Source organism: Bubalus bubalis, chromosome X (genome assembly GCF_019923935.1).
Source record: "Bubalus bubalis isolate 160015118507 breed Murrah chromosome X, NDDB_SH_1, whole genome shotgun sequence".
Lineage (NCBI taxonomy): Eukaryota > Metazoa > Chordata > Mammalia > Artiodactyla > Bovidae > Bubalus > Bubalus bubalis.
Genome location: NC_059181.1, coordinates 68037801 through 68053075, shown reverse-complemented (window position 1 = coordinate 68053075; position 15275 = coordinate 68037801). Strand labels below are relative to the sequence as shown.

Below are 15275 nucleotides of genomic sequence, written 5' to 3'. Positions count from 1 at the left end.
AAAAAAAAAATTTTTCAGTGATACAGAAAAAGTTAGACATCTGCTAACTTTAAACGGGTCAATACAAAGTCTACTTCAGTGAGAAACTTATGCTAATATGATGGTGAATGATAAAATATTTGTTACTAGGAAGGATGAGTTTTAAAATTCTTGTGCTGTGGGAAGAAACTTTGAAATATATAAGATCCAACTATTTATTATTTTGCTGCTGACACTTCTTAAATTCCACATTGTGTTTTCCTTATAAATTATTTTTATTCATGTTTTGGATCCCAGAGTGTAGTTTAGGACTCACTAGTTCTTTTAAAGTTTTTGGCTTTCAGTTTTATTTTACATGGTTTTACTTATGTAGATAATTTTAAGTACACTTTTGTTCCCTCAAGGAGATGAAGCCTTATCTAAATCAGTGCCTGTCACAGTGGATGATGACGACGATGACAATGATCCTGAAAATAGGTATGATTCCATCTGTAAGGACTTCAAAAAGATTATAACACACTCTAGGCATGGGCACAAAGAGCAGCATCGGAATCGCAAGCAGGTTGTACAAACCAGGAGTGCCAGCTTTAGAAAGAGTCACTCACAGTCTTCCTCCAAGTTTCAAAGATAGGCCAAAAAATGGGTTAACTCTGAAACCTTAAGAGAAAATAAATATAAATATCAACACACCCAGCATAGGGTGTGTTATAAATACAGCACTGTCAATTGTTATGTTTCATGTAAACTGTGATAAGTTTTTGAGAATATTTTAATTTTGACCGATTATTTATTAGTGAAAGTTAATCATGTCTCAAAAATTGGTGACAACAGAAATCTCTATCCTCAATATTTGATTATTGTTTTAAATTGCCATCCAATGTGGTGGTCCTATTCATTAAAACCTATTCAAAGTGGAAAAAAGGAGACTGCTCAGATGATTAAGAAATTGCTTTAAAAATAAAAGTATCTATTTGCACAGTGTCTAGACTGATTTAGATTTTAACAGTTTTTCAAATAAAATAGAAGTAGACAGTTTGATAGTGTTAACATTAATAATACTTAAATAATAGGTTTAAATGTGAACATTGTAGTCTGTACAGATTGACTTAACTAAGGGATAGCTGGGAGAAGAAAAAAAAGATACACCCATATCTTAGCAATGAGGAATAAAGAAAGTGAAGATATTCAAAAATTTATGTTTTTTACATATCTTTTAAACCCTTCCTGAACTAGAAGATCCCCCACACTCATAATCTTCATGGAGACAATGTGGTGTAATGGATGGAATTTGGGGATAATGGCATAAGACTTCTAGTTCTAACTTTTCTGTGTGATCTTGGGAAAGTGATTTTTGCCACAATTTTCTGTTCTCTAAAATGAAACGATTGGATGAAATGTTCTCTGATTAATTCTGGCATCAAAAATCGATCATAGACTGAGATTTTACTACAGAGTACTATATTAATCATCCATTTATTCCTAATAGTAAGCTCTAATAACTAAGAAAACATGAAATTAAACATTAATTTTTGTGTCATAATTTTGTAAGGAATTAGCTGAGTTATTAAATGCTATGGGGCCAGCTGTCACTGTAGTTTTGTTATGTCTTGCTGATGCTGACAGGTTTTTCTGTTTCAAAGATCAACATTCTCCTAATTAATAGGATAGCATTTTTATTAAGGTGAATGAACAATAATTTTTATTCTGTAGTTTTGATTAGAGCTTCAGCTCAGTTGCTCAGTTGTGTCCGACTCTTTGTGACCCCATGAACTGCAGCACGCCAGGCCTCCCTGTCCATCACCAACTCCCGGAGTCCACCCAAACCCATGTCCATCGAGTCGGTGATGCCATCCAACCATCTTATCCTCTGTCGTCCCCTTCTCCTCCTGCCCTCAATCTTTCCCAGCATCAGGGTCTTTTCAAATGAGTCAGCTCTCCATATCAGGTGGCCAAAAGTATTGGAGTTTCAGCTTCAACATCTGTCCTTCCAATGAACACCCAGGACTGATCTCCTTTAGGATGGACTTGTTGGCTCTCCTTGCAGTCCAAGGGACTCTCAAAAGTCTTCTCCAACACCACAGTTCAAAAGCACCAATTCTTCTGTGCTCAGCTTTCTTTACAGTCCAACTTTCACATCCATACATGACTACTGGAAAAACCATATCCTTGACTAGACGGCCCTTTGTTGACAAACTAATGTCTCTGCTTTTTAACATGCTGTCTAGGTTGGTCATAACTTTCCTTCCAAGGAGTAAGCGTCTTTTAATTTCATGGCTGCAGTCACCATCTGCAGTGATTTTGGAGCCCAGAAAAATGAAGTCAGCCACTGTTTCCCCATCTATTTTCCATGAAGTGATGGGACCGGATGCCATGATCTTAGTTTTCTGAATGTTGAGCTTTAAGCCAACTTTTTCACTCTCCTCTTTCACTTTCATCAAGAGGCTCTTCAGTTCTTCTCCACTTTCTGCCATAAGGGTGGTGTCATCGGCATATCTGAGGTTATTGGTATTTCTCCTGGCAATCTTGATTCCAGCTTGTGCTTCTTCCAGCCCAGCATTTCTCATGATGTACTCTGCATATAAGTTAAATAAGCAGGGTAACAATATACAGCCTTTTCCTATTTGGAACCAGTCTGTTGTTCCATGTCCAGTTCTAAATGTTGCTTCCTGACCTGCATACAGGTTTCTCAAGAGGCAGGTCAAGTGGTCTGGTGTTCCCATTTCTTTCAGAATTTTCTACAGTTTATTGTAATCCACACAGTCAAAGGCTTTGGCATAGTCAATAAAGCAGAAATAGATGTTTTTCTGGAACTCTCTTACTTTTTCGTTGATCCAGCAGATGTTGGCAATTTAATCTCTTGTTCCTTTACCTTTTCTAAAACCAGCTTGAACATCTGGAAGTTCATGGTTCACGTATTGCCAAAGCCTAGCTTGGAGAATTTTGAGCATTACTTTGCTAGCGTGTGAGATGAGTGCAATTGTGCGGTAGTTTGAGCATTCTTTGGCATTGCCTTTCTTTGGGATTGGAATGAAAACTGACCTTTTCCAGTCCTGTGGCCACTGCTGAGTTTTCCAAGTTTGCTGACATATTGAGTGCAGCACTTTCACAGCATCATCTTTTAGGATTTGAAATAGCTCACCTGGAATTCCATCACCTCCACTAGCTTTGTTCTAGTGGAGCTTAGTCACAGATAAACTCAGGTGCTGTTGTCTACTTATTTTTTGATTTTTTGATTAAACATATATATCCAGTTTTTTTCAAATTTCATTAAATTTTATGTTACAGGCATTTAAATTTTATTTTAGCATGCTTTAATTCCTATTCATTTATTTATATTATTTTCTTGTAAATTATATGGCCTCAAATGTTGTTGAAAGGCTAATAATATTTAAAACATGATATATCCTAATTTACTTAATTTCATATTTAACCACCAAATAAATGTCATTAGGGTGCAATAATTTTTGTGTTAGAGCTTGTCAAAATATGATTTTTATCTTTTAAGTTACTTGATCATATCTCTCTGTAACTGGCAGGTATTTTATTGAAAGGCATCTTTAATTCCATCTTTTATTTGTGATTAAAAAAGTACAACCATGTTGAGTACTTTTGAGAAGAATTTTATTTTGAGCATGTTTCTCTTTATATCCAGTTTAATGTGCTTTTATAAAATATGCCATTAATAACTTGTTTCATATCCAGTATACCAAAGAGGTATCTAATACCCATGTGTTATCTAATAATGGGGATACAATACCTTTTTGAATTATTTTAGTATAGACAATGTACTTGAGCATATTTGAATATGCACTAAGCAAGTTTTATAACTTTGTTTTCAGATCATGATAAAGTCTCGGAGTTATTTTTTACCTTTTACATTTTTGAATAGGATATATTTTAGTAAACAGCATATTGTAATGATGTATAAATTTGTACACAATTGTGTATAAATTTCATATGCTTTGCCTTTTTAGCAGTATTGTAACACATTTTCACTGTTGATATTTATGGACAAGTAAATAGTGTATTAATGCAAATGGTTAATTATTTGGATGCAATAAATGTCTGTAAAACTTTTTTCTTGTTCAAGCTTTTAATTTTTATTATAATCGCTCTTTTCATGAGAGTTGAAACAATTTGTTAGAGCCAAGATATGCAAGCTAGTTTATAGTTAACAAAATTTTGGTATTTTTGAAATTGAGGAAGTGAATACTTTATAATTCTTAAAACATATGTTCTCATATATGACATATATACTTACCTATGTGTGTGAAAGTTTTATGACAGATTTCATTACAATTTATCTTTTTCATTTTAAAGTTATTGTAGGTTTTGAGGTAATTTAAAGAACTTAGTCATGTCCTGAATATTTTAGTAGGTGTGAATAAATAAGTTTGTTATTTTAGCATGCTATTATATAGTATCATTCGTATTCGAAAGTAAATGTATGCTATTGTGAGATAGAGTGGTCTAACTTGTAAAATAATTGCTATTTAATTACATTTAGTAAACAGTGATAAAAATTATAGGTTGAGCAACAGTTTAACTTTTATAATTTTTGTTTCAGCTTTTTAGAAAAAATATAAATAGACGAACTTTATATTTTGAATTTTGTATAACAGAATTTAATTCAGATTTTATAACAGACTTTATATACTTTTGGAAGGGAAAATGATATCAATTTGTCAGATTATTTAAATTATACATGTAATTTTAAAGTCATTTATTTGAATGTGCCATTATGTTAATGTTGCCTTTCACATATCTGTTATGTTTTAAATTGATTCTTTCATTAAAAGGATATTTAATGTTTATTTTCATACCTGCACTGTGAATTAGCCTCAGTCATAACATAGTAGTGTATTTAAGTTATATAGTGATGGTGTTGAGGATTATTAAATCAGGCTTTTCTTTAGAGGTTGCATGTTAAACTATCACTGAAGAATCCATCCCCCTCCAGAAGAATTATTTTCAGAATATTCTTTATTTGTATTTTTTACAGGGTGTGGAAAATATTTAAAACTGAGCTTTTAAAGGAAAAAAACTAGATTGTCAGAATTTTTCCTAAATCTGCAAATTTTTAAAATCCAAAATTAGCTTAAAATTGAGGCTTTTTATATGTATATCCTCTGCTAACTGCTAAGTCACTTCAGTTGTGTCCAACTCTGTGCAACCCCATAGACGGAAGCCCACCAGGCTCCCCGGTCCCTGGGATTCTCCAGGCAAGAACACTGGAGTGGGTTGCCATTTCCTTCTCCAATGCGTGAAAGTGAAAAGTGAAAGGGAAGTTGCTCAGTCGTGTCTGACTCTTAGCGACCCCATGGACTGCAGCCTACCAGGCTCCTCCGTCCATGGGATTTTCCAGGCAAGAGTACTGGAGTGGGGTGCCATTGCTGCCACACATATATATATTAATATTTACTTTATAGTAGAAAAATGCTTAGTTAGGTCAACTAATATTGCATAGTTTTTCTCATAATTTCTCTCAGTGGGGCTAATTTTTTTCATTGAAGCAAAATTTGATGTGGAGATTGCTTAAAGAAATTGCCCATTGTTAATAGAATTTCTGCTTCATTATTGTGCGACTACATTGTAGCCTTAGTTTTTCCAGTTGTTATACAATTTGGTACTACTTTGCTTTTCAGATTGGAAAACATACAAATGATTAGTTTTTTCCCCTACTAGCTTGGTGTATCCTGTTGATGCAGGCTCTGTGCTATTAATCAAGCATGTTTTGGGAAGTGATTAATGATTCCTGGATGTTTTTCATTCTAATAAAGATATTTGATGATTGTTTACTTGGCTTCAGCAAAGATTATTGGCTCTAATATATGTCAGGTCCCTTCGACATATGACTTTGGTTTCTTTTTTAAGCACATTTACAAATGTTCATCTTCTATATATGCCTTTAGCTGTTCTCTACAAATTTGCTAAACTGCAATAATTTTTTTCTGTGAATTTTTTTTCATAGTGCTCCTATTTGATTTGCAAAATTGCTTTAGTTTTCATTGAGCTTTAAAAACAAAGATAGGTTTTAAATGAGTATTTTACTTGTTTTATGTTTGAATAATGGTTTTAAATATCTGGCAATTTTAAGGCAATTTTTTTTTCAATTTGCTTTGTCTTTCCAATGCAGGTAAGTATTGTAAGTCAAGTATAATACAGGTGGTCTAGCCACTAGATATAATCTACCTGAGATATAAACATTATGTTCAGCCTTTTTTTCCTATTTTCTATTGTTTGGTGATATTGGGACTTTCAGAAAATGAGAAAAAGCTCCCATCCCCACTCCCCAAAAAAGAGAGAGTTTGGATTTTTTAGGGTAAGCAAAACAGGTTCATCTTTATGACTATATAGTCTTTGGATTTTGAAAATAAAATTAAGGCAAATTCTTTGATTTTACTTTTCAAGTATTGAATATAAAAAAATTGAACTAGTTCTTTAGTATGATCAAATTTCCTAAATTAATATCAATGTTAATAAATTTCTTATTAAAATTTTCTCTAAAATTGGCTTAGATTTTTACATAAAATCAGGAAATACACATTTTGTAATTTGAGCCCATGTATAAATTGTTAATAAGCTTTGAATTCTTAATTTCATACAGCTTTTATCTTTCTACTCCTAAGATTTTTTTAAAGTTATTTGATACTAATTTTAAGTAAACGGTGATGTTTTTCATTAATTACAAACATTATAGAACATGTGACTAAAATATTTCAAGGTGTTGTTTAGCTTTGTGGTTATTTAGTGACTTCATCATTATCTCACGAATAGCACTCTTTATAGGTATAGATGATTATGCCTTGGTTATATTTTTTTCATAGAAAGGGTCATATCAAGATACTGGATTGGTCAAAAAGTTCATTCAGGTTTAACCCAGTATCAATTTTGGAGCCTTCCCTGGTGGTCCAGTGATTAGGACTCTGTTTCTACTGCCGTGGGGTTGGATTTGATTCAAGCCTAGCCAAGTGACCAAAAAAAAAAAAAAAAAAAGCTAATTTTGAACCAGAGTTTAAAAAAATACTAATACAGAGTTTGAAGATGAGGAATTCCTTTGTAGTTCTATGAAATGTTTATCTTTTTTTCTCAACCTGAAGTATATAATATTTGTTAAAACAAAGCGTCCCTCCATACTAGAGGGATATGTGTTCCTCACCCTGTTCTCAAAAAAATTTTTGTTGTATGAAATTTTATTTATTCAACATTTTTTGACTGTAGTTATTTGAATTGTTTTATAGATCAACCTTTTATATATGGTGTGTTGTTTTAGTATTGCATTTACTTAGACAGTTGTTTTTTATCTCTAAAACTATAATCTTATTCAGAATTCTCTGTTTTAACTATTCTTTTGTGATATTATGCACAGAATGCAAAAAAAATTAATTTGTCACCTTTGTGTATGGATCCACAGTGTTTTGGCTTTCTAAAAATGTGGTTTCATTTAGTAATTTTCTTCAACCCTATTTTCAGAATCTCTTGAAAGATAAAGACAGTAGATTGTTGGGGATATCTGAAATGGTCTATCAGTATTTTAGAGATAGTGCATACTAGATGAAAGATGTTTACAACTCTTTTTTTAAATCTTTAAAAATGAAAGCTTTAATTCTTTCATTTCTAAATACATGATCTTAAAAATTAGTGAAAACTTAAAAATCAGTGAGATATCTTTAAGAATGTGACTTTAGTGTATTGCCCTAAGCATTCATTAATTAGCACAGTAGTAGTGAATAAGTAGAGAATATAGGACTAACATAGTAAAATTAGTAGCAGATTGGGATTTAGGAGCTTAGATTGTACTTCTGGCTTTGCCACTTATTAGCTTTGTTTCTTTGGCCAAGTCATTTCCCCTTTTTAAGCCTGTTTCCTCATCTATGAAATGACAAACTTGGACTCTGAGGTCCTTTCTTCAGCTCTAACATTTTGTGTTGCTTTTGTAATGGCTGTTTCTCTAAAATTCCCTGGTGCAAGAGATTCTCTTGATTATTCCTTTTTAAGAAACTGAGTGTTTTGAATTATCGATTTTTCTACCAGCCAAGAGGTGGTTTACTTTCTTTTCCTGTTTGAGTGCTTAAACAAGAGGCATTACTAATTTCCTTTCTAGGAAGGATCAGAATTACTAAAGGCTTTCTTGGCTCGCTTGCTCTCTGTGTGATTGCTCATTTGTCTTTGCATTGTTGGCCTCATTCCTTATTTTATTTTTGCTTTATTTTAGTAGCTGATGGTGCAAGGATAATAAGGCATTATCTTATCTTGGTATTCATTATGTGATTTAGAAGACTTAGCTTGTTTGAGTTTTGAGGTTCTATTATTTATTCTTTTATGCTACCACTTCTGATCATTGTTTGTGGGTTTTTACCCTCCTTTCCATATTGTTTTGCTTTCTTCCCATCTCCTTTCCTTCCCTTTCAGGAAAATGGAGAAGTGGCTCCATTACTTCTGGCTCTGCCAGGTTTTCTGCCACAAGTGTGGCACAACTAGTGCCTCTGATGCTTCTGATAGAGTTGTGACTGCTTTGCATGCTATACCTGCACCAAGATGTTGTGTTGAGTATTGAGATTCTAGGGGCAGTACCTTGTTGCCTGGATGATTTTCTCAGAAACATCCTGGAAAACCTCAAGAAAGGAAACTTCAGAGCAAACAGAATCAACTGGGGATCATGACTATACATCCATCACATGCATTCCAGCATGGGTCTAGCTGAGGCCTCCAAAATGATGCTTTCCCAGCCTGAGCTGGTTCTCAAGTGATGATGTCCTTGAAGTTTCTGTGGCCCGTGACTCAAGAGTTAATGTAGTGGAGTTTCCCTTAAAGAATCTCACTGCAGGCTTTGTAGATGGGACACATCTCACCTCAACATGTTTGAATACTCAGGTTGAAGGTCAGCCTCAGCCTTTGGGTCTTTCAAATTAAGTTCTAACTTTGAGTTGTAGGTTATGTGATGGGCTAGTTGTATGATACATTAAGTCTTTGACCTATTGGACTTGAGCCATCAGCCATTATTTATGCAAAATTATTTTATTTTATTATTCTTTTTAGGGCTTATGTATATGGCTATTCATTAGGCTTTCCTTTGCTCAAAAGGCAAATCTAAAACATCTTAGTGAGGTAAAGCTTAGGGAATCTCCATTACTCTGTATAACTTTCAGTTTGGAGAAAAATGAGCATTCTCTATAATTTTTTTTGCATCTAAAGTGTCTGTAATTGTTCTGTATATTATGACTTTATTGAAGGTTGTTGATAAATCAAGTAATTCTTCAATGTGTAGATCTCATTTCATTTTCCATGATTTATTGTGTGATTTTTCAGTTGGTATAGAATCTTATTATCTTACGTATTTCATGTTAGTTTCTTCATGACAGCCTAGAATTTTAGTATTTGTAAGTTTACATGTTTTGACTTTTCAGTTAGTAGACTTATTAGGAATCTAGAGTTCGAAAGAAGAAATATGTGGTTTCCTAAAATTAACAACCAAGTCTTTATAGATTATATGGAGCTTATGACATTTTTTAAACTTGTAAATGCAAACTAAAATCAGGTGATTGAACTAACCTTTAAGTAACTAAATTAATAATTGTATTCTTGTTTGCTATTATTATACCACTCAAATGGTGATAAAAGATCTTGTAACTGCACTTAAACTGTGTTTTTCTATTTATAACCTAGTATCCAGTGCTTCATATTATGTGTACACACACATGAACATACACTTATTCATTCCAAATCTGTGTTTTTACTCAAATTGGCTTGAAAAAGTCTTCCCTTGTTCATGGGAAATGATGATGTGGTATGTATAAAAGATAATTTTAGAGAGTTTTTCCAGAAGGATGCTTTTAATTAAAGAGGCACTCTTTATTTTGAAACTGTCTCCTAATTTGTGGAGGGTATGTTTATACTTTATAAAATGATGAAATAAATGATACTTGGGTTTAATTTTTTTTCTTGGCAAAATGTAAGTTGTCCACATTTTAAAAACCTTTACTATGTACAGTCCAAACTATGTACAGTTAGGAAACCACTGATGTAGAAGTTTAAACTTAGTCTCTCTCAGTTGTGTCCAACTCTCTGTGACCCCATGGACTGTAGCCTGCCAGGCTCCTTGGTCCTAGGGATTTTCCAATCAAAAATACTGGAGTGGATTGCCATTCCCCTCTCCAGGGGATCTTCCCAACCCAGGGGTTGAACCCAGGTCTCTTGCATTGCAGGTGGATTCTTTGCCATCTGAGCCACCAATGCAACTCTAGTAGGATTTAAATTGGAATGATCTAATCCCCACTTAATTAAAATGCAAATCAAGTTAGAAATCCTCAGAAAAGCTAACTCATCTGTGGTTTCTTCTTGCAATTTGTGTAGCTCTCTCTGTTGTCTAAATGTTCCTTATCTATCTGTTTAGGAAGGAAGGACCAAAGGGCATATCAGCATTTATGAAAGTGATTAGCTGTTTTGTTTGCTTTAGTCTGCCTAGGTGCTTTTGCTATATATCTTTGAATATAAATTGCAATGAGCAATCTATCTTTCAAATAAAATTAAGAAAACATTAACATACATTAACACCTCCTACCATTGAATGAATTCTTGATTTAATGTGAGTTCATGTTAATAAATAAAAATAATTTCAAATTTAAAAATAACAAAAGTCTCTTAATTCTAGCTCCAAGATTTTGACTGAGCTAGAGTCTTTCATGATTACAGAGTAGATATTTATCCATATAGAAGCTAGTTCAGGGAAAACCAAGAATCATGCCAACTTTTGAGCCTTTTTATAAGGTTTCCCTTTGTTATTCTGATTTATGAATTTATATCTAAAGGTGCAAATTACCTCATCTTACACAAAAATTGTTTTTATCTTACACTTTTTGATATCTTCCTTTAGTGCAAACATGAAAATTTATTAGGAATATATTTTATTTTAACATAAGATGGTATTAAATATTTTCTCATGCTTTGAGCAGTTTATTTTTTTGTTGGCAAACTGATCTTTGAGGAGCATCTGGAAAAATTTTGGTACGCTTTAGGCTAATGCATTATCTTACTTTTTTGGAAAGTAAAAACTTTTTGATAGTAATTTGTGTTCTTTAACTATGTACATAGTAAATAGCACTCTTGCCCCTTTTCTGCCTTAGTTTGAATATTATTAGGGATTTTTTATTGCTTTAGTATTTTAATATATGTTGTATACTTTCAAGAGCCAAAAATGTTATTCACTAGTTTGAGGCACTGTTTCACAATAGTGGTTTATTAGACACTAATTTTCTAAGAATATGTTTTACTGTTGAATAAATCCTTTCATGTGGAGTTTTGTGTTGAAATGCCATTTGTTTGAATGAATTGATTTACTATTGTGGGCCTGTCTGATACTGTAGTTGTCGGATGGTGGCAGCAGAGCAAGTAGAGGATTGGAAGGATATCCAGCATGAAGTTGCAACTGGTGAAAATAGTAGAAACATCCCTGAGATTTTTAAGTATATTGTGAAATTGAATAGCACTGGGAGAAAATCAGTGCTAAGAGCATTTTCAAAAGTTTTGGTTAGTACTTTAAATTAAAATAGACTTTGATAGACTTATTTATAATAAAAATCTACTGAAAAAATTATTTTTATTTTGATATATATAATTCCATTTGTTTTTAATTTGTAATACTTCACCACCAAATATATAGTATTTATTGTCTTTTTATTCTCGAGAATTGCCAAGAAGATGCTTTTAGAAGAAATTAAAGCCAATCTTTCCTCCGATGAGGATGGATCTTCAGATGAGTCAGAAGAAGGGAAGAAAAGAACTGGAAAACACAATGAAGAAAACCCTGGAGATGAGGGTGAGTTCCCCAGAGAGAAGTATGAAGTGAAATGAAGTGAAGTGAAGTGAAATGGTAGTTGCAGTCGTGTCCAACTCTGTGACCCCGTGGACTGTAGCATGCCAGGGTCCTCTGTCCATGGGATTCTCCAGGCAAGAATACTGGAGTGGGTTGCCATTTCCTTCTCCAGGGTCTTCCCAACCCAGTGATTGAACCCAGGTCTCCCACACTGCAGTCAGATTCTTTAGTATTTGAGCCACCAGGGAAGCCAGAGAGAAGTATAGGATGTCATAATTTTGTTGTTTGACCAGTTCAGTCTTTGAAGACTGTCTGACCATGAAATCTCTTAATAATATATGTTTGAAGTTTATTAAAACGTTTAAAACGTTGCTACCATTAATCCTTTTGAATATCTGGTAATAATTGTGCAAATTTTGTCAGTCACTGCCAATAAATATATGGGTTGTAAAGCAAAATATTTTTTACCTTTTAAAAATCTATAAATGTATATTGGTGATATTTCATTGCTACTTAATGATAGTAATAGATCAAGTGTGATGTATGAGATTGCTTGGTATCAACAATTTAACAAGGTAAGTATGCAGCTCTGATCAGTTCCATAAATCATGATAATTATCTACAAACAGAATATGTAGGTGTACAACATTTTAAAGGAAAAAAGGCTGAAGGTTTTAATGATTTGTTTTCTCTATTTAGAAATAAAAAATCAAACCATTTCTGAATCAGATTCAGATTCTGAAGAATCTAAGAAGCCAAGATACAGACATAGGCTTTTGAGACACAAGCTGACTCTGAGTGATGGAGAATCTGGAGAAGAAAAAAAGATGAAGCCTAAAGAGCACAAAGAAGCCAAAAGCAGAAATAGAAGGAAGGGTAAGATATTTTCATTTTGATAGTGAACAACATACTGGTTCATACTGGTAAAGAACATACTGCTCCAACAATTGACCACCTATATTAGGTGAGTGTCTGCACACTGACAACAGCTATGCTGAGAGTGAAATAAAGAATTTAGAGTGGGAAGGTAACCCAGAAACTTGAGAGATGACAAAGAATATTTTTGACCTTTAGCAGTCATATACATCTAGATTAAAAAGATAAATATGACAATAAATAAAATATGCATTAAGGTCATGTGGAAGATATAAGACTGTCTGTAACTATAGGAAGAAGTAATGCTTTCCTGAGGAAAGATAGAAGATATAGTTAATTTGGATAGATTTATGCAAGCTTATGTGTAAAACTTACATGTAGCCAGATTAATTTTTTATTACATTAAATTGTGTCTTTCTGCACTGAGTTAGTTACATGTTTCCAACATCATGGTAAACATTGAGGATATAAAATGAATAAAGAAATCACTGTTTTATATGATAGTTTTCAACCTGGCTACACATGCAGAACACTTGGGGGATTTAAAAATATACCTTCCTATGTCAGGGCTCCACCTCTAGCCAATTGAAGCATAATTGATGGTGGTGGGAACCTAGGTATCCATACGTATTAAAAGTATCTCTCAAATGATTTGGATATGTAGCCAGTTTTGGCAGTCACAGGTTTAATAAGAATTACTGACATTAGTATTATAAGAACTTGTAGTACCATGAAGGTTGTCTTGTGTAACAAATTGTAAGTTAAGATGTGGCATAAAGAGGATTTCTTTAGCTTTTTAGAGGTTGGGGTTATCAACAGAGAAGACTTGACAAAGATGGAGAGTTTCATCCAGCAGATAAAGTTCTAAATGGGGAGAAGGTAGATTTGTTGTTAAAATTTATAATATAAGCTGGGAAAAAGTTTTAAAAACCTCTGCAATTGTTTAGCACATGGTGGACGGGATGCAATTCATGTGGTATGGCTGGAGTATAGAAGGGAGTAAGGAAAGAAACAGCAGGAAATTAGGCTGGACCAATAAGACAGAGATCAGATACTGTAGATCCTTATAATCCTGTTCCTCAAATTGGAGTACTTGACAGTGGACTCATGGGTACATGAGGCTGTAGAGTGAATATGGTACATCTTTTTGGTGTGTTCATTTTACTTGAGAGTTGGTGGAGAGCATTCTCATATTAAATAATATATTGAGCAATTAAATGTGAACTTTTCCTGAGGATTTTGGCTAACAAGAAGTTCAAAGAAAGTTTATTCTTCTTTGGGACAGACTTTGAAGACTTTATTACCCAATTCCTGTCAGGAAGATTAACACCACTACGAATAAGAAAGCATTTTTGGAAATATCTGAGAAGTACATTGGCTCTATAGAATGGAGAGCTTTTGAAAAGTTAAAAAAAAAATTTAATTTTAAAAATTATTTTTATATCATAGCTGTATTGAGACATAATTTTAAAATCATACAGTTTACCTGCTTACAGTGTACAGTTTGTTTTTAGTATATTCACAGAGAGGTGCCACTATTTAAAAAGCTGTTTAAGGTATATATATATACAGAAAAGCATATATTTCATAAGTGGACAGCGTTTAGAGAAATTATTTATTTATTTGGTTGCCCTGGGTCTTAGTTGTGGCAAGCAGAGTTTTTTTCTGGTTGCAGCATTTGAACTCTTAGTTGCGGCATGTGGGATCTAGTTCCCTGATCAGGGATAGAACCCAGGCCCCCTGCATTGGGAACATGGAGTCTTAGCCACTGGACCATCAGGGAAGTCTCTGTAAGTGGAAATCTAGATGAACATGTTCACCTAGATAAAGGCACAAGACATTCATTAGCAGCATTCAAGATTCATAACTTCAGTACAGCCACTCATTGTTCCATTGAAAGGTTTCAACTAAGGATGTAATATGGTCAGATTTGTTGCCTGTTATTCTGTGAGACTGAGGGCTTTGATCCGATAACCAGGAGAAATATCAATAACCACAGATACGCAGATGATACCACCCTTATGGCAGAAAGTGAAGAGGGGGTAAAGAGCCTCTTGATGAAAGAGGAGAGTGAAAAAGCTGGTTTAAAACTCAACATTAAAAAAACTAAGATCATGGCATCCAGTTCCATTACTTCATGGCAAATAGATGGGGAAATGATGGAAACCATGACAGAGTTTATTTTCTTGGGCTCCAAAATCACTGCAGATGGTGACTGCAGCCATGAAATTAAATGACGCTTGCTCCTTGAAAGAAAAACTATGACCAACCTAGACAGCATATTAAAAAGCAGAGACATTACTTTCCTGACAAAGGTCCATCTAGTCAAAGCTGTGGTTTTTCCAGTACATGTATGCATGTGAGAGTTGGACCATAAAGAAAGCTGAGCAGTGGAGAATTGTTGCTTTTGAATTGTTTTGTTGGAGAAGACTTTTGAGAGTCCCTTGGACTACAAGGGGATCCAACCAGTCCATCTTAAAGGAAATCAGTCCTGAATATTCATTGGAAGAACTGATGCTGAAGCTGAACCTCTAATACTTTGGCCACCTGATGTGAAGAGCTGACTCATTTGAAAAGACCCTGATGCTGGGAAAGATTGAGGGCAGGA

The 15275-nt window shown here is 33.7% G+C and overlaps 1 protein-coding gene across 8 annotated transcripts in view; it reads left to right on the top strand.

Annotated features, from left to right (window-relative positions):
• ATRX (ATRX chromatin remodeler) overlaps positions 1–15275 on the top strand; it is a 287562-nt gene that overhangs the window by 115995 nt on the left and 156292 nt on the right. For all 8 annotated transcript variants that reach the window (XM_044936882.1, XM_044936879.1, XM_044936880.1 and 5 more), the window contains 3 exons: positions 384–456; positions 11664–11794; positions 12491–12667. In XM_044936882.1, the coding sequence (XP_044792817.1) occupies positions 384–456; positions 11664–11794; positions 12491–12667 (381 nt within the window). The remainder of the gene's footprint in view (positions 1–383; positions 457–11663; positions 11795–12490; positions 12668–15275) is intronic.